The sequence below is a fragment of the Poeciliopsis prolifica genome, unplaced genomic scaffold (assembly GCF_027474105.1).
Source record: "Poeciliopsis prolifica strain line A6 unplaced genomic scaffold, Auburn_PproV2 SCAFFOLD083, whole genome shotgun sequence".
NCBI lineage: Eukaryota > Metazoa > Chordata > Actinopteri > Cyprinodontiformes > Poeciliidae > Poeciliopsis > Poeciliopsis prolifica.
In genome coordinates, this window is record NW_026562458.1 from 885,137 (window position 1) to 908,490 (window position 23,354).

The 23,354-nt window shown below is 37.5% G+C and overlaps 1 protein-coding gene across 4 annotated transcripts; it reads right to left on the reverse strand.

Annotated features, from left to right (window-relative positions):
* Window positions 1-1,261: 1,261 nt before the first annotated feature.
* On the reverse strand, window positions 1,262-23,354 carry LOC129353047 (SH3 domain-binding protein 2-like). 4 transcript variants are annotated; one of them, XM_055022256.1, is made up of 13 exons: window positions 23,222-23,354; window positions 8,040-8,179; window positions 7,854-7,956; window positions 7,234-7,351; window positions 7,083-7,150; window positions 6,584-6,666; window positions 6,421-6,501; window positions 5,240-5,924; window positions 3,491-3,608; window positions 3,316-3,371; window positions 3,012-3,087; window positions 2,205-2,264; window positions 1,262-2,085 (listed from the first exon to the last, which is right to left on the reverse strand). In XM_055022256.1, exons 2-13 carry the CDS (start codon window positions 8,173-8,175, stop codon window positions 1,948-1,950), a joined length of 1,722 nt encoding a protein of 573 aa, XP_054878231.1. In that variant the 5' UTR covers window positions 8,176-8,179; window positions 23,222-23,354; the 3' UTR covers window positions 1,262-1,947. The 4 variants fall into 4 exon arrangements, with proteins under 4 accessions (XP_054878231.1, XP_054878230.1, XP_054878229.1 ...); XM_055022255.1 differs by lacking the exon at window positions 23,222-23,354 and adding an exon at window positions 17,141-18,184 and having other exon boundaries at window positions 3,491-3,605; XM_055022254.1 differs by lacking the exon at window positions 23,222-23,354 and adding an exon at window positions 17,141-18,182.

The window sequence follows — 23,354 nt, forward strand, 5'->3', positions numbered from 1 at the left end:
CTTTGAACTCACACATTTAGCTGCAAACTAAATATTTATCCCAAAACTTTGACTTTTGTAAACAAATTAATGACATGGTGAAAATATGAAGTTCCATTTATTTTTTATTTCAAATGAATTTGAAACTGATCTACATCTTGCTGAACAGCGCCCTCTGTGGCCACTAACTGGAATTACTTGATAATTGCCTTCAATTAGAAATTTATTTTCTTCTAAATTTATTCTCTTTATCTATTGCATCTTTATTAACTGTAAGTTGATTAATTTTCAAATTATTTGTGGAGCTTATTTCAGTAACAAAATATACAGCTGGTTAATTTTTTCTGTTTAAATGAGGAAAATATTGTAATATTTTGTATTTTTCTCATGTTTTCACTGGCAGTCATTTTATCAAATTTCTCAAACGGAGTGACAGGATCTTTGAACCGAACTCGATGGTTGCTCTTCCTCTCTGCTGCGTGTCTGAAGCTGTTTCCCTGCGGTTTGATCAGCCTGCGGTGTTTCCACAGGGCTGCCAGCTTCCACACACTCTCACGCTTCTTATCAGAGGATTAAACCTCATCTTCACTGAGGCCTGACGGCCGCTGATTTACCCCGAGGCTCGCTCCGTCCCAGATTCGCTCCTTTCACTTCTCTCAAAAACACACAAACCTCATAAACCGACTAATAATCTGGTTCTAGGAAACGTTTTCACATGCCTTTAATTTAAAAAGCAGATTTCACTTCCTGTGCTTGGATCTGCAGAGGAGGGAAAACTAATGTTTACCCAGAATGGAAAGATATTTAATTTTTGGTTTATTGACTGTTTTTGTTTGTTTTTTTGTTTTTTTTTTGGTATGTGTTAACATTCAACAAATGAATGCAAAAAAACAGATTAAGTTCAAACGTAATTGCATAAATCAGGCTTACTATGCCTACAATGACTTTGATTTTCTTATATTTGTTCTTTTCAAAGCATCTATTTCTCTCTTAGTTCATATTTTGCTTCTTTAATATTAAACACTGCAAAAACATTTTACTGAAATTTCTATGGCGTATAACTTAATAAATTTATACCAGTGAGGTCCAAACCTTTTGCCACTTAAACCAAAATCAAGTCAAAGCAACAAAAACATGTTTTTATAATAAAAAACATCTGATTTTATTTACTGACTTATCATTATTAACTATCTTATTTTTATTGTGTTGCCTTGTTATGTTGCTCAACTTTCTCATCCAAAATTACTAGACTCTGAAGTTTCTATACACAAAAGCACAAAATAAAGATAAAAACCCACTTTTTATGCAATTGTTTATACATTCTCAGTACATATCTTTTAAGAAACATCACATTTACATATTTACAGTCATGCTTTTACATATCTACATATAAATATGGACAAAAGCTACTCTGTATAAAACTCAGGAATGTACAAATTTTAAAAAAGACTGTTTTGATGTTGACAAAAACACAAAACAGACGCAGTCAGTCCCAGTTTAGTCACACTATTAATTTGAAAACAAGATTTTCCATCTCTGTTAATGTTTTCCCTTCCAACTGAAATGTAAGTCATAAGTTTCTGTTCTTCCATGTCAAGGAAGGTTCAGGATTAAACTTTTAGCTTTTAATTTTGTCCGTTTGGCTTGTTGAAGGTCATTATGTGTCATGTGATGCAGCCAAATTGACACAAAAATACTCATTGTAAGCTTTAACATCTGAAATTACTTAGAGAAATTATACAGAAATAAATATTTATAGCTATATTGAGTGATATGTTTATGTGTGTAGGCTATATTTCCAGAATCTGTTGCTTTATGTTGTCATTTGTCGCCTCCTGGTGGACAGAATGTGTCACAACCATCAACCTGTTCTGATTTCCAGCTGGTTCTCCATCCTCCTCTGGGTGACTTTCAGTTCAGTTCAGTTTGAATCCGTTTGAAGACGCGTTTCCAGCTGCATGTTTGGTTTCAGCAGCTCAGGACTTTGGCATAAGGCTTCTGCAGGCACAGCGAGCCGTGGTGAGGGAGAGGATGGCTGTAGTAGTGTTCAACCAGCGCTGCCAGGTTGGGGAAGGTCAGGTCGCTCTCCAGAAATATGCTGTCATCCTGTCAGCAGACAGAAATGAGACGTTAATGACTTATTTCCAACATAGAGTCATTATAATACAGCAGGGGGCGCTGTTACTATTATTATTATTATTATTATTATTATTATTATTCCTTACCTCTTCAAACAGCCTGTAGTTTCTGGCCTTGTTTATAGCGACGTCCCAAACCACCAGAACCTGAAAAACACGTAAAAATATCCTTTAATCAGGCGTTTCACTTCTGGCTACTTTAACTCTTCACTTTTTGTTATACGTCACAAAACTATCGAAGTAGGTCTTTAAAAACAACTTCAGCACATTCAGAAAGATGTTATCCTCTCAAAAACACCTCAAAGTAAATCTATTAAAATTACATAAAAAAAAAAAACAACTTTTCACGGAGAATTATTTTAACAAATATTAAGTTTCCAAAAGTTTTACAAGGAAATACTGTCTTCTGAAGAACTTTAACCCATAATTTCAGAGATAAAACCATTAAATTGGATTTAACATTTCACTTTTTGTTAAAAATTAATGCATAAAACTATTAAATTAGGTCCTTAAAAACAACTTCAAAAATATGTTATTTCCCCAAAACAGCCTCAAAATAAAACTATCATGTAAATATGAGAAAAATCCAAATAATTTCACATGAAACTATCTTAAAAGTGTAGATTATATATATATTGTATTATCCAGGCTTGTATTAAATTTAATTTTAATCAAAGTTAAATTTTTGATTAAAATTTAATTTTGATTAAGAATTATTTTACCAATTATTCTTGGTAAAATAATTTTAAAACAGTAAACTATTCAGAGGAAACTATGAGGTCTGCTGTGGAAAAGTCTGAAGTTTAGAATTTCTGTACTTAAACAGAGGAAGAAACACAAGATTGAATTAAATCAGGCAGATTTTAAAGGATGTGTGGTGTTTTTGTTTTCTACCTTTGCAGTTTTGGTTCCTGAGTTTCTGATGCCGTAGAGTCCGTCCGGCGGATTAGCACAGCACTCTTTAAAAAGCCTGAAGAGGAAAACATCAACACATGGTTTTTATTATTAATAAAAGACTGAATATATATGAAAATGTCTTCAAGAATGTACGAATGTCAAAAGCTGAGAAAAACAAAATAATTGAAGAAATCAGAGGTGTTGGGTTTTGCCACTAGGGGGCAGTAAAAGTCCAGAAAAGTGTCGGTAGGTTTTGGTTTTAAAGCGTTTTTAATCTGTGAAGCATTAAAAAGTGTCTTACATTTCTACAAAGGTGGTTTCAGTGGAGTCGATGAAAACTGAGTCTGGCAGCTGCACCTGCACACAGAAACAACTCAGGTTTAACTTTAACAAAATACAGAAAAATATACAAAAAATGTCACCAAACTGAGACTAAAGGCCCAAAAGCTGCTTAGTGTTTTGTGTAGATTGCTTACATTTTCATAGTCGTCATCGGAATCGTGTCTGTGTTTGGATGACTTTGGTTTCTTCCTGAAATCAGCGGGGATCTCCTCTCCCAGCGAACGGAAACTCTGCCCGTCTGGAGATGCTCTTCTGACAAGAAAACACTCGTTAGAGAAGCAGATTCATCTAATTCACTCAGATCTCCTCCCTGGACTCACATATTTATCTACCGTAACAATCAGAAACATGAAAAACCTTTACAATAAAGAAAAAAAAATACAAGAATAAAGTCAGAAAATTATGAGAAATTGGTGCAATAAAGGAGGCAGTGGAGAAAACGGTTTAACTGAATATTGTCAAAGTTTTACACAAGGCCAAAATCCCAAAGTTGAAACTCCTCAGTTTCAAAAATATAATTTTTCTCCCCATTTAAAATATTATGGTGAATTCTTCACCTCTTACCGGCACTACGATAAATTAAACAAGTTATATTTTAATAAAAAGAACATTAGTGTAATGTTTAATTTAATGTTTACAGTTATTTAACTTTTTATGGTCAATTATTTTCAATTTTGTTTGTCTATAAAATGTTTTCTGTTCATATCCAGCAAGAAGAATGAGAATCTTCTCTCAAAGCCTCTGGTGTGTTTGGCCAACTGTAACAGCCGGACGGGACCAAGTGTGTTTCTGGTGAAAGGTCACTGGATGTTTGGGTCATGACTTACTAAAGGTAAAGAACAATTTGTTGTCTTTTACTTAACATTTTCTGTTTAGAAGATCTAAACTTCCACTGTGGACACAACTGGTTAACTGGAACTTTTTAAACCAAACCGGACAGCTTTTAGACCAAACGGTCCCCAAATTCAGTCCTGAAACTTTTAGAAGTGTCCTTGTTCCAACACACCTGCATCAAATGACTGACTCATTAAGGCATCTTTAACTGGTTCTTTGTTTCCTCTGTTTTCTTCCAGAGGTGGTACAAGTTGCACCAAGCGGCGTCTCCGTTTATTGGCCTGTGATTTACGTCAATGCATGAGCAAAAGCCAAACCTAACAAACTCTCCAAAACAACTAAATCTAAACACTGCACTGGACGGTTGTGAAATTCGTGGATGACGCAGAGATTTAATTTTACTTGGCACTTTGTTTTATGACAAAATTAAATATCTGGGTTTATTTAAGTCCATGAAAACCACAACCTGAGGTTCTCCGTTGCAGAATGTCACTGCAAATAAAATCATCGGAGTGTCAAGCACATTCCCAATAATCACACCACAGCAGCAAAGAACAGGCTGTAATGAAGACGCACCCAAATTGGCTTCAACCAAACCAAACATTAACCAGCGAGATGGAGACGTGACAAAGAAGAAGCAGCTTTACATGGACCAGAACCTGCCAACTGTTTTGGTTTCTGGATGCTTGAAGATAGTGGAGCATTGGAAAGGAATCAGTTTGAGACGCAGTGGGAACCATGACTGGTGAGATTGATTGTTTTTCTTTTATTTCAGCAGTTGTTTGGTTTGGCTCCTTCTGGTGCAGAATAATGATGCATATCTCAAGTCAATTAAAGGCGACGTGAGAATTCAGACTGCAAAAGCTTTGAAAACAATCGAATATGTGTCCGAATTAGTCTCACATATGGAAGTGACACTTATTGGTGGTTTGAATTGAAAGAGTCAGATGTGTGTGGCATTCACCTGAATGTAGCCAAACTGTCAAGAATTATGACCAAACATCTGACACCCAAACTGTGGCTAACGGTGATCCTTGAATGTGACTTACTGAAACGGAGACTTTGGCTTCTCCAGAGTCTGCGGCGGTTTGGCCGTCGGTGGGGGTTTCGGTATCGTTGGCGGTTTTGGTATCGTCGGCTTGTTGTGAAGTCCAGACTTGAGAAGCGGAGACGATGGCGGTTTGGCAGGCAGCGACGGGGCACTGGTGGACAGCAGGTTGACCTCGGTGGGGGGCAGCGGTACGGACGGCTTGGTCCGAAGGCAGTGGTTTCCCAGAGACTGGGTACTGCCTGTGTTTGGGGAGCTGTTGACCGGGCCGTTCAGGACCATCCTGTTGTGCAGCTGGTCACAGATGGGCAGAGTGGCCGGCGAGTGGACCTGGACGGTAGAGTGGGACCTCAGGTCTCTCCGATCGTTGGCAGTATTCCCCAAAGACACCGTCCTGTTCTGAACTGTTTTCAAGGAGCTGGGAGGAAGAGCAGGAGGAGGCGTCGGAGACGGCGACTTCAGGTGAGGGGCAAAGGGCAGAGGAGGGGGCGGACCTTTGCTTTGCTCTTTCTGGAGAGGCTGGTGAGGAATGGAGGGCTTTTTGGGGAGTGGGCTCGTTGGGTTTCTGTGTTGTCCAGAAATAGGAAGAAGCGTGGCTTTCTGGACATTTGGACTGGAATCTCGACGGAGCGAAGTGGCTGGAACCGGAGGAGGAGGGTAGGAAGGAGGCGGCCCGTTGGGTCGACCTGCAGGGACAGGAAATCACCAACTTAGACACTGAAAGAGCTTTTCCCAGAGATGTGGAGTAACTTCTACCATGTTCTAGAAAATATGAACAGAACCAAAGGTGTTGCAAGTCAGGCTGGACCAACATCAACAATATTTATTGACTTTTGATCGATATCAATAGATAATACATCTGACCAATATGACTGGTCTGGTGGATGTAGCCTTTAGCTTTAGCCACTGAACTCCTCATGACCAGCAGAGCAAGATTAGCGGCATCAACTAACTCACTCAATCTTCGGTTGCTTAGCAACAGCCTGTTGAGTAACTTGCGCAGCAGCAGTTTAAGGTTTTGCATCATAACTGCTTAAAAATAAACTACAATGGTGTAAAGTGAAAATTGTGGATGAAAGAAATGTCACACTGCCAGATTAGCAGCATTTGAGATATTCAAAACAAAAAAAATCAATAACTATTGATATAATGTGCTTGCAATTGTTTTTCAGACGGTTTTACCTGAAGATGTTGGTGAGCCGTCACCGTCTGGCTTCAGATAGTCTTCTTCATCTTCTTCATCATCGTCCTCGTCAACGTAATCTTTACATAAAGAGAGAAAATGTTAAAGTTTCATAGATGGTTAAATGGTGGAGCATTGCTGAAGGTGTTAGCGTGGTCTTACCATCATCTCCTGTGTCAACAGCGTGTTTGATTTCCATGGGTCTCTCTATGGTGCCATAAAAGTCTGCGTCTGAGTCCAAGTCACTGTGGCAACAAGGAAAATGTAACAAATTACAAAATAAAGTTTCTAAAGAAGCAGCTGTCTAGCTTGATAGTGTTAGCCAACATTTGCTACTCTTGAACTTGTTTGAATCTACAGGGATAACATATTTCAGTTATAGTCTGAAATACAGCATAGCCTGGGAGACCAAATGTAGTCAGATAGTTCAAACATACAGAAATGAACACAAATGTTAAAGTTCATCTGACTTATTTGTAAGTGAGAGTTTATTCTAGGCATGTGGGTTTCCTTCAGCAGTGCAAATACGTGCAGACGAGATTGAAAATTGCTCTTTGATGTGTGTCATAGGTGCTTCTGTCTTGTTCATGTTTTATACCTTATTTAGCATTTTAATTCATGCTTTTGTACTTTAAAATAGTAGGTTTGACCAGATTCTTACCTTGAAATTTGGGCCTCTTTTCTGTCGTTATAGTGATCTATTTCCCTTCGCAGAGATCGCATCCATTTCTGTAAGACAAAACAACCAGAAGTCAGCTTCTCCCTGCAGAGAGCAGAAACATCAGGCGTTAACGGCTCAGTGATGTTCTCACCCGTCGCTCGTCTTCGCTCGCTGCAGAAAAGTACCACGTTCTGTGTTTCTTACTGAAGTGGACGACTTTAAAGGGAAAAACGTTGCTGGACGTCGTCTCCTCTGCTGCCCTCATCACTCTGTTGAACCCAACAAATGTATGATCAGAGATTTATTGCTACATAATTATTGGATGCAATTTTCAGATTTTAGTGGTTGGAGGATTTCTCTTGTCTTTGGTTAAAAACCAGGAGCCATTTCTCCTGCCGGCGCTAGATGAACATGTTTGTTTTGGTTGTATTTACCCATAATGCCTTACTTTCGCTCACTTCCTGCTTTTGGAGCAGTTCCTAGTCTGCTTAGCGAACCACAGTTCACTTAAACTAAACTGAGACCAGATCTCAAACAAACTGGACTTTACAGTAAATTAACAAGAGTTGGACCAAAGCAGATTAAACATGGCTGGTTTAATGATGTACTTTAGAAAACCTCATTTAAATTGGTCTCATTTCACTTATTTTGGGAGAACCGGGTATTTGGGCTAATATTAGCCATAAATGGTGGTTTTAGTCCAAATGCTACAACTAGTTTGTTTTAAATCAAGCAAAATCTGCTAAACAAGACATAAAACTTTTCACCAACCTGTTGTAGCCGTTGAGAGAGAACGCCCCCTGTGGTGAAGCAGAGGTACTGCTTTTGAAGTAGTACACGCAACCCTTGTGGATGATTATGTACCTCAAAGGCCCTGAAGACAACAACGTACATGAGGAATGTTTTTATCCGTCTAATCAACAAGGCAGAAATGATCAGTTTGATTGTTTGACTCACATTTCATGAGGCTGAACTGACTGCCTCCCTTCTTGTGCAGGTATCCTGCGGTGGAAACTCCTCCCGGCATCGTGAGGAGGTTCTGAGCCCCGATGGCTCGCATCGGCACCGGCCAGTACAACTCTGGAAACGACATGGTTCTGCAGGCGGGGAGGAAAAAAAGCAGAAAAACATGAAAATCAATCCGTCGTTTTCCTCTTTCAGTCCAATGAAGTGATTCCTTCTTCACTTAGAAACAAACTGAAAATGTAACATCCAAGTTCTCCTCTACCTCCTGCTGAGTCTTTTGCTAATGCTCTGGATAACGGTATTTTCCCGCAGCATCCTGACTGTGGAGCTGAAAACTGTGGAGGCTACAGTCAGCAGAAGGTCCATGACAGAAACGGCATTTTGGTTGGACTCTTTCCTGACCGGGTTTCCTGCTGCGTCTGATCCGATCCGGGCCGAACCGTCCATCTGAACTCCTGCTTTCTTTCCTTCAGCTCCCTCTCTCTCTCTGTCTGTCTGCCGTTTTATCTCTTACATTCTCCGTCTTACATCATCACCGTCAAACTGAGATAGCGCTCCATGGAGGCAGGCACAGAAATCTGCCTGAACACAGATGGATTCAGATACGACAAGGCATCCTGAGTCCGTTCTCTGGAGTTCAGAGGGAAAATCTGAGTGTGTGTGTGTGTGTGTGTGTGTGTGTGTGTGTGTGTGTGTGTGTGTGTGTGTGTGTGTGTGTGTGTGTGTGTGGAGAGCATAAAGTAAACACTCTTAATGAAGTTTTAATCTCCAAATGAGTTTATGTGTGGTTTCCAGGATATCACCAGAATCAAGGAGGGTGTGGTCACGTCACGAGTGTCTGAAGTCCAAAACCCAAAGAACTGGAAGAACCTCAGGAGAAAGTACCGACAATTAGGCTTTTATAAAACCATTTTTTTGAGCGTTGTTACGAAGCTGACTTTTAGAAATCTACATCAGGACGGTAACAAAGTTCAGTCTCGTTAGCTCACTAGTTTCTGCCTTTCTGGTTTTTCTGTCCTGTTAACATTTCAGTGTTTTTACCTGCTTTAAAAAAAATCTGTTACTAAATTTTTCTTTAGCTACACGAATAACTCATGATTAACTTTTGTAATCGTGAATAAAATGAAATAAACTGACTATATTTCAATGTTGCTCATCTTTGCTAAATAAACAGGTTTTAACTTTAAACATTGAATAATTTCACTCTAGAGGAATGATGTTTGTAGAAACAGCGATAAGTTTCATTACTGTGATGTTTGTCTGAAAACACAGAGATGAAACAGGAAAGCAAATTCTTTGACAGTAAATCAGCAGGGAGGAGCCTTACACTGTGTCTGACCTCTGACCTCTGGCAGCTCTGCTGAGCTTTCACTTGGATATGAAGAGGGAATCCAGATGCTATCAACTGACTGCTAACACACAACTCTGTCACTAAGCCTAATCTGGGTCAGAACTGGGTCAGAACGGCTGTTTATCACCCCAGGAGGAAATCCTGCAGTCCTGCAGAGCAGCAACACGACGGCGTCGCGACTCTGCAACCAGCATTTCTCTGTTTTCACAGGGAAACGCAGCACAGATTGGTTTGAGTTTTCTCATCATTCTAATGAGAATTTATTCTCAATTCACAAATATCGAAGGACAGAAGAATCATCTTCTATTTATTACTGATAATTCCTTAATACTGACTGAAGTACTGGTTCAATTTGTCAAATTATTTCACGTTTTACAATGAAAAAATGTCTTTTAAGTGAAATATTGACGTAAAAAAAGCTCCTCTGATGAAAAGTCGTGTGTAATTTTGCTTTGTCTTATTTCAAATGTACTAAGACATTTACAATAAGGAATAAACTAAAATATTGTGTTTTTGCAGTGCTATCACGAAGCAAAAAGGTGCCATGTTAAATTGTTTAAATTAAAACTCAATATGTTTCATAATGAATTAACTTATAATAGAAGCAAATATGTGACACAACTCAAAGTATAGACACTGCATTACTGGCTTTACCAAGTCTAAGTGATTATTGGAAACATTTCTAAGTATTTTGTGATAATAGCAGCTATTGGTCGTCTTAATTAATGATATTCTATCCAGTTATTGTCTTAAAATGCCAAATATTTGCATATATGCATCAAGTTTTTTACCTTTTACATATTGCTAGTGGCGCCGGCAGCTTAAATGACTCATTTGTTTCTTCTGAGAACCGTTTCACCTCGACTTTTTCCTCTTTTATTTGTTTTTCTGGTTGCAGATAACGATCAGAGAGCTGCTGATGGCAGCAGGGGAAGCAGCTTGCATACCAGACTCACTGGATCATGTTTCCTCTGAGAATAAACACAATATGTCTGGACCCGTTCGCACTGATGCCAATCTGCTTTCACCTGAGGCTGCAGCTGCAGGCATGCAGCCGATTTATCACAACGAGATCAAGGCGACAAATTCAGGAGTTAGGAGGGAATATGGCCAGTTGAATCATTTTAGATGAGTTAATTTCCTCTCATAAAGCAATAATACATCATCAATTAAACTTCTCGTTTCTGGGATTTATAGGAGCATAAACTGACTTTTATAACCCTTATAAAATCACAAAGTATAAAAGTTTGACCTACATGACAAAGAATATGATTTCCTGTAGATCTGAGGTGTTCAAGCTGTGGCGCGGGGGCCATTTGTGGCCCTCAGAATAATTTCAAGTGGCTGAATGTGGCATAACTTTTGCAAACTCATGCGGTTAAGTCAGATAACCAATAAAATCTCAGGGTGTCATTTTTCACTAATGAGAGAACACATCGAACGTGTTAATGATATGTAATGATTTTCACACCTGCGGTTCTCAATCGGCTGATGAATTTGTAACTTTTTCCCGCGGTTTGGTTTTTTTACACACAACGGAAACTCCAGGCCAACCAGAACATGTCACTGCAAAGCGGGTGAGAACTTTTATGGGTCAGACGAGTCCAGAGCAGAAGAGCCAGATGTAAATACAGGAAGAGGATGTCATGATGAGAAGAAGTAGAAAACATGGAGGATCTGAGAACTGCATGTTTGTGTGATTGGGGGAGCTGAGGCTCAGTGAATGAAGGCGCTCACAAACAGATGTACTAGCGCATCTCCTGTTCCAACCACCGTCGTCGTCTTCCAGGAAATTACAGGAAATACTTTGACATGAAAAGCTGCATTAAGTTTTAAAGTTTACAAGAAAGACACTTAAACCTTCCTAGTTTGTTTGACTTCTCTATTACGTCCTATAAAGCACCAAAGCTTAAACGATTAATCGCAATTAATCGATTATTGAATCAATAATCAGTTAATTGGAGAATATAGACTCTAAAAAGGCTGTTTGCTGACAGAAAACATTAAAAGCACTGAACAAAAATACAAACATTTTGAATCTAAGACAAACAAAATAAACCTTTGCTTGCAAATATTTTCTACCTGATTTGGCAGTTTCAGCTTCACTTGGTTCAGAATCTGTTAAATACCTTTTTCCATCCAATATAATCTACAAATTATAATTTTATCATTTGTTGCATCCTTTGCTAACAATAATCAAGCATTTATTAAAGAAAAGTTATTGCATTTTGTGCAATAAAATGTTTATTTTCTTCTCTAAAAAGGAATTAAAATTTGTTTATTCACATTTTTAATGTATTTCTAAAAATGTGAGAAAGATTCTTAAATTAAAAATCTGCACAATAAGCAATTATTTTATTAATCCCCAGAATAATCGATTAATTGATAAATAAAATAATCATTTACAAAAGCCTCACGATGTCTTGTAATGTAAAACAAACAAATGAGTTATCTTTTAATTTATTTGGAAGGATTTTGGAACCAAACAAACCTGAAGACAACATTCATGTTTCTGATCACATTATTCAGGTTTTGTCCATTAGAACATTGTTTATTTATTGTTGAAGAATATTTAACAGAGATAAATTAAATTAAAAAGCTGTTTGTTATTTTAATGAAATAATAACTCATGTGTGAAGGTTTGGACACGTTTTCTACTGGATGGTTTAGTTTTTCCACCAGCGATCGGCTAAAGGAGTCGTCGTTCAGTAAAGAGGAAACTGAAACCGTCGTGGTGGAAAACCCCTGACTGGTCGCCGCTCTGGACAGGATTCCTGCTAAATTACCTCAGCAAAAACCAACAAACCTGAAACTAAACGGTCAGACACAACGGAACAAGTTCCATAAAATAAAATAAAAACTAAACATTTCTGTGAGATTTTATATTCCGACTGTTGAGTCAGTGGCATTAAATTAATAAAATAATGTTTCTTTGTTCAATTTAACTGAAAAACAAACAAAAAATTAAATGCAAAAGCGTCACAGTTTGAAACTGATCGTTTTCTGAAGCTTCATCTCATTAACCTGGAAAATTATTTTGTTTCTGCCAAGTCCAATTGTTAAAATATTATTAATCTATGCGACACTTGTAGTTTTTCAGGTTTACGTTTATATTTAATACAAAAAGTTTTTCTGCAAGAATATTCTGTGGTTATATTTTCCACCTTTGGAAAAAAAAAATTTTTTTCTATTTTGTTGTGAATTTAACTCATAAAAACAGATTTTTCTAATTTAATATGGAACTAAAATTCACATTTAATAAATTACAAAGAATAATTTGAACTGTCCAGGAGCTGAAGAGGTTTTAATGGTTCCCACTTAATGACAAGTTTGAATGAAATTACGTCAGTAAGAAATGTTCACTTGGCATGACGTTTTTCTGCCACGGAAACTTTTAGAGATGTGAAAAACCTGCAGTCAAAGAGGCAACAGATTATTTCCTCATCTGGTCATTTTGTTTCTGTTATGTTTCCAAACACAAAGTCTCTTTATTCCCTATAAGTTCCTATTTTAACCTTAAAGCTGACGTATGGGGCACCAAAATGATTAGTTTCAAAATAAAAGCATGTTTTACGAATGCAAATGACACTAAATTATTTGAAAATAATGAAGTTACAGCAAATCTTTTAGCTGATATTTCATGCATCAATATTTCCAGCAGTAAAAGATGTTTTTGTGGACGGGCACCAAAATCAGCTCCAGCCCGGAGCCCTGGTCCTGTTAACTCCGGCCCTGCGCTGCGTTTAGGAAAACCTCCAGTTGAAAACGTAGTTAGCGAACAGTGAACACATCATGAAGCAGAAGATTCTACAGTGGCAGATGGAATAAAACTGACTTTATAACGATTATTAGTGAGTTTTTGTGGTTCTTTTCCACTTTCATGCTAATTATTAGCATTACTGTTCAAAGATTCAGAAATCTGCCAAACCTGATTCATCTCTTTTTTTAATAGTTCTTGTCGTGGTTTTACAAACCAAAGCAATAGAGATAAATCTGTTTACATTTCCGCAGCCATATGCTAAAAGTCAAACCTGCAGCAGTTGCTCTGCAAAGACTTCCAGCAGCTGCCAGGTGCCTTTTACTGAAAATGGATTGCGGCTAACTCGAAGCTGTGACTAACAGCATGCTGCAAGCCCCACTGCAGACACAAAGACCCCCCCCTTCTCAGCCTGCCTTAAAGGTCAGAGGTAAACCACCGCCCCAGCTGCGACGGGCCCGTCCGGCCCAGGAAGTAGACGCGAGCGACGCCTTCGAAGCCGCAGCTCGTTTCCTGTTCCCCTTCCTGAGACCACAGCAGTTGTCAAAGCTGCACTTTTTGAGATATCAGGTGGAAACAAGTGAGTAGAAGCAGGAGGGCTCATGGAGATGAATATCAGAAGAAAGTGATTAATGAAGCGCTCAAAGTTCGATTTCTACGGAAAACTGTTGGTGCCAGAAAAACCAAAGAAAAACCCGTAACTGACCTAAATGTGCATTCATCAGAAAAAGTTTTATTTCATGCTCCTGACAATGACTGATATATGTTATAGGGTTTTTATGGAAGCCCTACAGAGCCAAAATCACAGAAGTGCTTAAATTTATAATCCAAATGGGATATAAATACTGAGAATAGATGCAAGTAGGTTTACATTAATTTATCTCAGAAGGTTATTGAAGCCGCTCAGCATTTAGCATGCTAGTCCCAAAATCTCAAATACCTTTTCTAAAGGGAGATAAACACATAAATGTTAGGAAAAGTTTTATTTCATGCTGCTTGTTGCTCCTAACAATGACAGAGACATGTAGCAAGGTTCTATGGAAATCTATTAGGTCCAAAATCACAAAAAATGTCCAAATGTATAATCCAAATTGGAAATAAACACTAGAATGAATATATGAAATTAGTCTTGAATCTAAGAATAATTAATGCAGTGCATCTTCAGCTCTTAGAGATGTCTAACAAGGTTCTACGGGAAGTTGTTAGTGCCAAAATCTCAAACTGTATATATGTTTTCTTAAAAGAGTCAAATGTGTAATTATTAGAGAGGATTTAAATCGCAGACCTTCAGACAGGCCTGCTGTTGCAGGAATGATGCATGGACTAAAACTGTCCCATTTTTCAGTTTTAGCTTACGTTGTGTTGTTAGAAGCTGTTTAAGTGATATTTTTTCTCCAGGTCTACCAGACTGACGTTGAACTTAAACAATGTGGGTAACCAGTTAATTTGTGGTTTATCCAGGCTAGTTTGGATGGTTTTTTCATCTTAATAATAAAATTGGCTGTGCATTAAGTAAGATTATTAAATAAAATACTGATTTTGTTTGACCTTAAAAAATCTTTGTGAACCTTAAACATTCCAGCCGGACTAAATGCACAAACATGAATATATTTCACATGTTATTCTGACTGTTTTTTTTTTTATTTTTATAACAAGGAAGATTTCTTTGATTAAATTTAGTTTTAAATAATAATAATAAAAGACACATATTTTATTCTGGCCTTGTTTTTATTATTTATGCTTGTAGGTATTTGGCTGCTCAGTCAAAAATAGTTTTTATTTGAGGAAACTGATATAGTATTTCCAAATTTTTGATGATACGGGTTTAATTTAGCAACGATTCTGTGGAACCTGTGGATTTTCTAGATTAGCAAAATGATGTGAATGATTCCTTGTTTTCTTGCAAATAAAGAACTAAGAGAAAGCAGAACAGAAAGAGAAAGTGAACTTTCTCACAGCAGCAGCAGCAGCAGCTCCTCTTTCTGTACCTGTGTCCTCATGCGCATCATCTCTTCCTGTGTCCAAATATGGAAATCCAGCTCAACAGGAAACACATCAAGCATGTCAGACTCGCTGCTCTGCATGAAACTTTTCCCACAATTAATCTGTGAATTCACTTCGTTTAAAAAGTTTTATTTTTTTTCCTGCCGAGCTTTAAGTCGGTCAGAAAGTTGCAGAGACTTTGAAGACGAGAATCTTCCAGATTCGACCGTCTTTCCTCACCGCATCTCGTTCGAAATGAGAACACGCTTCCTGTTAGCGTCTCGTGTTCTCGCCGTCGCGCCTCGCAGAGGAATCACCATAGAAACCACCACTAAGTGGAAGACTATGGGATGCTTTTAGAGACTTTTGTCTCCACTGGAATAAATAGCAGAAGTGTCTTCAAGAAAATGACCAAGAATCAAAAAAAAGTTTTTTTAAGTGATTATGTCACTAAAAACCGACTAAATGTTGAAGTTTAACTTGTTTTATCTTAATTAAAACAACTTAATTGTTTTAATTAACAATTAACTTGAAACTTTTAATCAAGTTTCAGCTGTTTACTGCAAATAAAGCATTAAAACTGTTCAACTAAAAGCAATAAAAACATCCAATTTTAAGCTGATTATTGTGAAATATAACAAATAATTAGATGTTTTAAATTTGCTGCATTATGTGGTGAAATGCGACTCAAAAAAACATAAAAGTTATCTTTAAGCTTTAAAATCTTTGTTTAAAAGCATATGTCAGATTATTTTCTTGAATGGGGTTCTGTGGGGCGTTTATTAGCAGTAACTATCTTACCTTATGGTAAAAAAACATCTTTTTATTTCAGCAGAGAGAAAAGTTTTGCAGGAATTCATTTAATGCATTTTTTGACATTTAAAATGATCATTTTCCTGTCTGAATAAATGCAAAGCAGCATTGATAAACGGGATGGATTTTAACTTAAACTAAATTTAATTATCCTCATGCTATTGTGATTGTTAACCATTACAAATTAACTATAAATATGATAACATGGCTGCAGAGCAACTGATTATTCTGTCGATTAATTGGCACATTAATCATTTTATATAATAGTAGAGTGTTACAAAAACAGATGCAAATAAACAACTTAATTCCTTTTCAAAATAAGAAAATAAAAATTTTGTTGCCTGAAATGCACCAACAGATCTTTCCTGTAGTGAACGAATCATTTCCAGCTAGTTTGCATCTGCAGCTAAAACATCCTGTGAAAAAGTTCAGCCTTTTAAATACAGTGTAGAACTGAACTGTTTATAATTTATTTATTAACGATTTCATCACTAAAGATGCTTAATGGGGATTTTATTTACAAAATCTGAATCTAGTGAAGATAAAACTTGAACAGATTTACATTTTTAATCATAAAAGCAAAATGAATTTATTTTTTTTTACAGTTTTGGCTGAATTACTTCTCTGTATTGCTGTTTTTAGACCCTGCATGCTCCAGTTAGCCATTAATCAATTACTAAATTAGTTGACAATTGTTTCAAGAATCTGATGAATCAGATTAATTGTTTCGTTTCTGGAGGGAAAATTTATTTTCTAGCATCAAACTGAAGATGCAGAAAGTTTAAAATGCATCTCTGCTCCATTTACCTCCATGCAAACAGAAAATATGAACTTTCCCTTTAAGATTTCCATTTCGACTGAAGCCACCAAGCAGCCCAGAGCATGATATGTCCAAAAAGCTCCACTTGTGCTTCTTTTGCAACTCGCTTGCGTCAGGTTGAACCAGGTTGGTTGAGTAAATCTAATTCTGGCCACTGAGTGTTTTTGTTCTTCCACTGATGTGAAGCTGCTGCTATTTACGACTCGTTACCACAATCTTAAAGGTGCTTCAATAGAAACGTTAGAAAAATGGATTTCCTCTCATTTCTCACTTCCAATCCAGATATCCAACGATGAACCAAAGCATCACCGAGTTACAAACGGAGTAAAGTTGTGCGGAAGGAAAACACACGAAGAGCTCAAACTCACAGGAATTCCCTTTCCTCCCGAACGCACATCCTGGCGCTCGGCTTGGAGCTCCGAGCAAGCGACTTCTTCTTCCTCAGCGAAGGAGCGGACACGGCGGCGGACATGACTGGAGCCTGACGGGAAGATGAGCAACCATACTTCTGAAACACAGCCCAGAGGAACGACGGCCGAACGAACGAAGCAGGAGAGACTCCGGGTCCAGAGCGGACGAGTCGCTTCAGGTGGAAGGTGAGTAAATTATCGCAGGATGAAAAAAAACCCAGATGTGTCAGTTGGGACGTCTGTAGTTAATCTGAACCGCGTTGACACTCCAGCTGAGGTTTCCTGAAGGTGTCGAGGCCTCTGATTGGACGGACCCGTTACTTCCTGCTTCCTCTGAGGAAGCATGCGATTGGCTGCCGGATGCCACCCATTCAGCCGATCTCACACTCACACACACACACACACTTCCTTTTTACACACTCGGACAAGCAGGACCTGAAATAAATAAAACACCGGGGGAATTTCCATCCTTCAGCCTGGAACAATGAGCAGAACACGAATCCACAGAACCAAACGCACAAGAACATGAGGAGAAAATGATAAAACGTTTCTCTGTTTGACTGAAGCAACGCGAACAGGGTGTGTGATAAATAAAAAGAGAAATGATGTAAAAGTATGTAAAAATGAAAGAAGCTCAAACTGGAAAGTTATTTACAACAAACCAGGATGTGTGTAAAATTATAAATAAAAACACTTTTTAAAGTGTAACTGAACCCAAAACACTTTATCTGCCGATATAAACCGGCCCTAAACGGGCCATCTTTATGCTTCTGTGCAATAATACAATCAACTCAAACAAAAATAGAAAAATGAGCTTAGAGAGGAGATTTGAAGCTTGCAGGGATCTGTCACTTTAAGAGAGGAACAGAGTTTTACTCTAACTCCCTGGAAAGTGTCAGAAATGCAAACAGAACCAGAGATAACAGAGGCAACTGTGACATTTTGTGTTCATAAGAGCGAGGACTGCTGGCTCGTTTTGCAGCATTTAAACCACCGAGTGTCTAAAGGCACGCAGCGCGTCCGCAGTGACTCAGAGCAAGAGCCTCCGCCGGTCCAAATGACCCAGCATGCAGAACGCTGCGGCTCGCCCCTCATCAGATCAAAGACAGGTAACCCAGATGTGCAGGCGGCGCCGTGTCAGAGGCTTCACTTCACTGGTTCTGTCGTCTCATCTGAAATCACAGCAGTTTTATCACAGGTGTCCGCGGCGGTTTCACATTCACACCGACTGTTTCAGCTCCGGTCAGTCCATGAAACACGTGATGTTAGGCAACAGCAGTCTGTCAATCTGCAGCCAAATGGTTAAGTTATGAAAAGACTCCAGCTGCTGTGGTGAATCCCGCCTACAGGGGCGCCACGCAAACAAGAATCAAAGCCTCATTCACATGAGCAAACAGATGTTGTCAAAACAAAAATGAAACCACAAGTGGCGGCTGCACATGTTACTGTCCATGCATCTGCAGAGCTTCAACTAGCAGATTAAAGAGAAACGCTGGGATAAAATATAACAGCAGTGAATTAAAGAGCACAATCTGGAGTGACATGACTAAACAAAACCGTAACTTTTAATATGAAGGCAGTGGAAACAGTAGATAAAAATATCTGTTTTATGTTGAAATTTGGGTAAGTCTTTGAATATTTTCCCAACAAGAATAACAACGGCAGAAAGTCGAGAGTGGCATCTTGTTTTGGATCATTTTGTTCACATATGGAACAAAATGATGCTGCAGGACGACAAAGAGACAGACGAGCAAAAAGCTAAGCTAACGGACATGATGGAGGATCTTTGTTACTTTCCTTCTGACTTTATAATTTTAAAACCATTAATGTATCTATTCCCTCTAGTTCTGGATGCTGTGCAGATAAAAGGATTTTTAGTTGATTATGATGCACAACCATAGCAACAAGAGCAGCTAATTAACATCACTAAAGTTCAGATAACGCCGTTTATCCACAGCTGGAGTCAAATAAACCGTCTGAAACGATCAGATACACATCAGATTTAGTTCCACATGTGAAAGTAGCACAAATTAGATTTTATTACTGGGTGAAACTATCAGAATTGGGTCATTTGGGCTTTTGAAGAAGTCAGATATTGGTCCCATATGGTAAAAAAATAATAATTAAATCAGATTTATCTGCTGTGTGAATGTAACTGTAGTGAATTTATTTGCTGCTTCTGGTTTTGTGCCGCTTATTTTGAAAGGAAACACCGATTGCAATGAAATTTGGGGATTTTGAATAAACAGTAATATGTCATCAGCGTAACTCAAATCTTTACTTTGAAAATTCTTTTCAATTTGCACTAAAATATTGAAAAAATTGATTGTTCCTCTGCAGTTTTGACATAAAAACCAGATTGGAGCTTAATTTGTTTGTTATTACATAACAATACAGCAGCTTTAAACACTAAAAACAGTAATAAACCAGAAAGTGATGCTTCCAAAATGCAATGAAGAGCTGATCAATAAAATCAGCTGTTAAACTGGAAAAATGTGAAATAAACAAACAAAAAGTGCAACTTATTTAGTAAAGAATAATTACTTCTGAAAACTTTAATGATTTGTTTTTCCTGATGGTTTAATGTGAAATAAGAGATTATAATTTGAATCTATTCTCATCTGCTGCAGTTTAAATAACCAGCATCAGAAAAACATGCAGCTCTAAAATCCTCTGGTCGGCTGCAGCTTTTATTGCGTCTCGTTGCTCCACATGAAGCAGGAGTTCAAAGGCTGCTTTCAAAGAAAATCTATAAAGTTTTATCCTTTTCACCACAAGCATGAAACATAAAAGGGACGCCAAATGTTTTGGTTCGTTCAGCGAAGCCTTAAAACCGAGTCAAATATTGTTTCTGCAGCTTAGGAAGAAAAGAGAAAACTGGAAGTTTGAGTTTGACAAAAACAACGGAATATGTGAAAAATTCAAAACAAATTTGTGTTTTTTAGGAAAAGTAAAGGCTAAAAATAACCAGAATAAAACACAAACAGTTACTATCGTCTGAATTTTATGTTTGTGTGCAATTAAATAAAAGAAATAAATCTACTGAAGGATATGAAACAGAAAACAGGGAAGATCAGAAAAATAAGAAAAACTCCTGATTTTCAACACAATCGTTTTCAGAGACAGAAACCATTTAGTTTGCATTATTTTCTTTCTGTTTATAAATATCTATGTTGATCCTGAAACAAATACAAATTTATTCATCAAGTTTTGGATTAACTTGATTCAGAAAGAGAAGCTGGCCCACAGCATCACTAATTATCTCTAATTGTTTCTCGTTTTAATTTTTTCTAACTCGACTCAAGATGTGGGAAAGTTCAGGAGAGCGCCCGTCTTTCCCATTTTGAGGAGTGATACGAACAAACCACATCAGAAACTGTACATGTCGTCTCTGCACAAAATCTAGAAATAAATTCAAAATACGTCTTTAGTTTTGTCCTCTAAAACTTTACAGTTTAGTATAAAAAGCTTTAAAATAAAATAAACCTCCCTCAGGTTTACATCTGGACACAGAAACTAAATGAGACACATTTTCTGTTCTCAGTGAGAATAAACTAAAGTTTTATTTAAAATCTTATTCGTCATTCTGCAGTCTGACAAGTAGGAACTGGCCCACAGCATCACACATCCTCCTCTGTACCAAACAATGAATGTGTGATGTTTTCCCACACCAGACAAACCTCCGCTGTCTTGAAGAGTCACATAATATTTAGACCCCAGGGAAACAGGAAGTTTGTAATTAAAAGTTCCTAGAAATGACGAAATGCTGCTTTTCTCACTTGAGCGATTTTACTTTGACTATAAAAAAAATCCCAGGTGTTCCGACGCAAGAAGAGACACAAAAGTGATCATTGGTGCAAAATTAGAAAAGTGTTGCAGCTTCATCAGGGTTATTTTATCAGCACACTGTTAAATAAATAAATGAAAACATTTCAAAATACAAAGATATTTTAAAAATATCTTTTATTTTTAGTTTTAGTTTTACAGCTGAAACGTTCTTCCTGCGTTTGAATTATTTAACCTTAGATTGGAGATGCTATAAAAAGATACATTTAGATAAATGTATCTTTGTTGTTGCAAAGCGCAAATGGATTTAAATTTAAATGCAGATGCAGAAAAAAACGTTTGTGGTGAAATGAAAACAGGTTTTCAGTTTTGCATCAAACCAGGAAACGTGAAAAAGTTCATTCAAATTTTCAGGTTTTATCCAAACAGAATCAGAAATGTGTTCAGTTATGTTGTGAAGAAGCAAATTTAAGCTTGAATGTCTTTTATTTCTGTCAATGTTTGATAAGAAGAGTTAAGAGTTTTACTCTCATGTTGTGTTTTTATTCTCATCAGTCTTTGAAAGTTGGTTCAGTTTCTTGGATTTGATTCAAAAATCGGGTTTTCCATGTTTTTTAAGCCAAATTTGACTTAATTCTCCATTAAATAAAGTTTGCATTCTGATCTTCAGCAAGTTGAGATTTAGATTTTCACTGCTTCCTGCTGATGTTTTATTTTTAAACTCTTTATGTAAGAAAAGCACCAAAGATCAGGAAACCAAATGTTTTTCATCTGAGAGAAATAATCTGTTCTGGTTTGCTTTTGTTGTGACAATTACAAGGTCATTTAAAAATCAAACAAAAGAGTTATTATTATTCTTCAATCTATTACGGTAAAAAAACTAAACCAATCTGTGAGAAATAGTAATTGGCCCACAGCATCACACATCCTTTTAGTAAGAAGTCAAAACCTTCTGGTTTTAAAGTTTATTAAAGGACTTTAATCGAACCTTCCTGGCAGCATGAAGTAGGCTAAAAGAGCTTAAAAAGCAACACATCAGGTAAACCAACACTGACTTTAAGTTCAGACCCAAAAGAACAAAAAAAAAAAAAACACCAACATTTACTAGAAAGCATCAAAACTTAGGGAAATGTACATCTGGTGTAAATCTAACAGGAAAGCACGGTGGTGGCAGCATGATGCTTCAAAAAACAAAGAAAAGTTATGCTTTTGGAGAGGCCTCGTCAAAACCATGAAGTTTGTTTATTTAGATGCTTTTTATGCTGAATTTCATCAATACTGCAAAGATAAAAGAGATAAAGTTTTGAATTTTGCATCCAACCAGGAAAATCCAAAAGTTCATTCAAATATTACAGTTTTCTCAAAGTCTCGACGTTTTAAGTTACTAAAGTTGTTTAGTTGATACAAAAGTTTTGACTTTTTCTATTTATGCATCTGGATTTTTTAAAAATGGCCTCCATGAAACGATCCAAGACCAGAACCACTGCTGACCCGAAACAGCCCAAAGACCCGTCAAGCCAACGTTTACTGAAAACATCTTTATCATCCACAAACGTTTGGGAAAATATCTGTCTGGTGCAAAACTAACAGAAACAGAGTCAAGCACGGTGGTGGAAGCATGATGCCTCAAATTAACCCACAGAAAAACCCAGGTTTAGGAGCGGCCTAGTCAAAACCTGGACATAATGATGCTTTTCATGCTGAATTTTATCAGTTGTGCAACAGCAAGTGAAACGAAACGCCTTGAGTGACTTTAAAGAAGCTCCATGGCAGCTATTAGCACCAAGGTGATGAGTATTTGTGTCAGGGGCCACTTAGTTTTTTAACATGCAATCTGGTTTATTTGTTTGTTTTTTCTCTAAATAAAAATAAAAAATCCATTTGGAACCTTGAAGTTACTCTAACTGGAGAAAAACCCAACACCAACTGCAGGTTTCACCCATTAAAGTAACTTATTTTCATTTCAAATAATAAAAAGCACTAAAGAAACCAGAACGAAGAAGCTCGACAGCCGATTAACCGATATGCTATAGTTTCTAAATGTTGTTAAATGTTGTTAAAATGTGAGTAAAACCTGCGCCGTTCTGCTCATGCATGTTTTCTGCTTGTTTTAAGCGTCGGACCAGAAGGAAGCGCAGAAACCAGAAGCGGCTCCGCTGGATGACTTGCAGATCTGCGGCTCACGCAAACTCAGAAAAGCTGCAGGTAAAATAAAAAAAAGGAGCTGAATAACGGAGTCGTGGTTTGACCTACCCATGGATCGCTGCGTCAGCTGTGAGGCGCGTCTCTGCGGGGCATCAGCGGTCCGAGTCCCGCAGATCGGCTTCAGACTTCCGGCTCTGCGTTTCGCTGCAGCGCAGAGAAAGAGGCTGCAGGTTTCATTCAG

Coding starts and splice junctions, on each gene's coding strand:
- LOC129353047 (XM_055022254.1), bottom strand. CDS start 17,244: ATGTCCGCCGCCGTGTCCGCTCCTTCGCTGAGGAAGAAGAAGTCGCTT. Junction 6,502..6,583: donor TGTTGACACAGGAGATGATG/GTAAGACCACGC, acceptor CTTTATGTAAAG/ATTACGTTGACGAGGACGAT. Junction 2,265..3,011: donor CAGGAACCAAAACTGCAAAG/GTAGAAAACAAA, acceptor CGTGTTTTTCAG/GTTCTGGTGGTTTGGGACGT.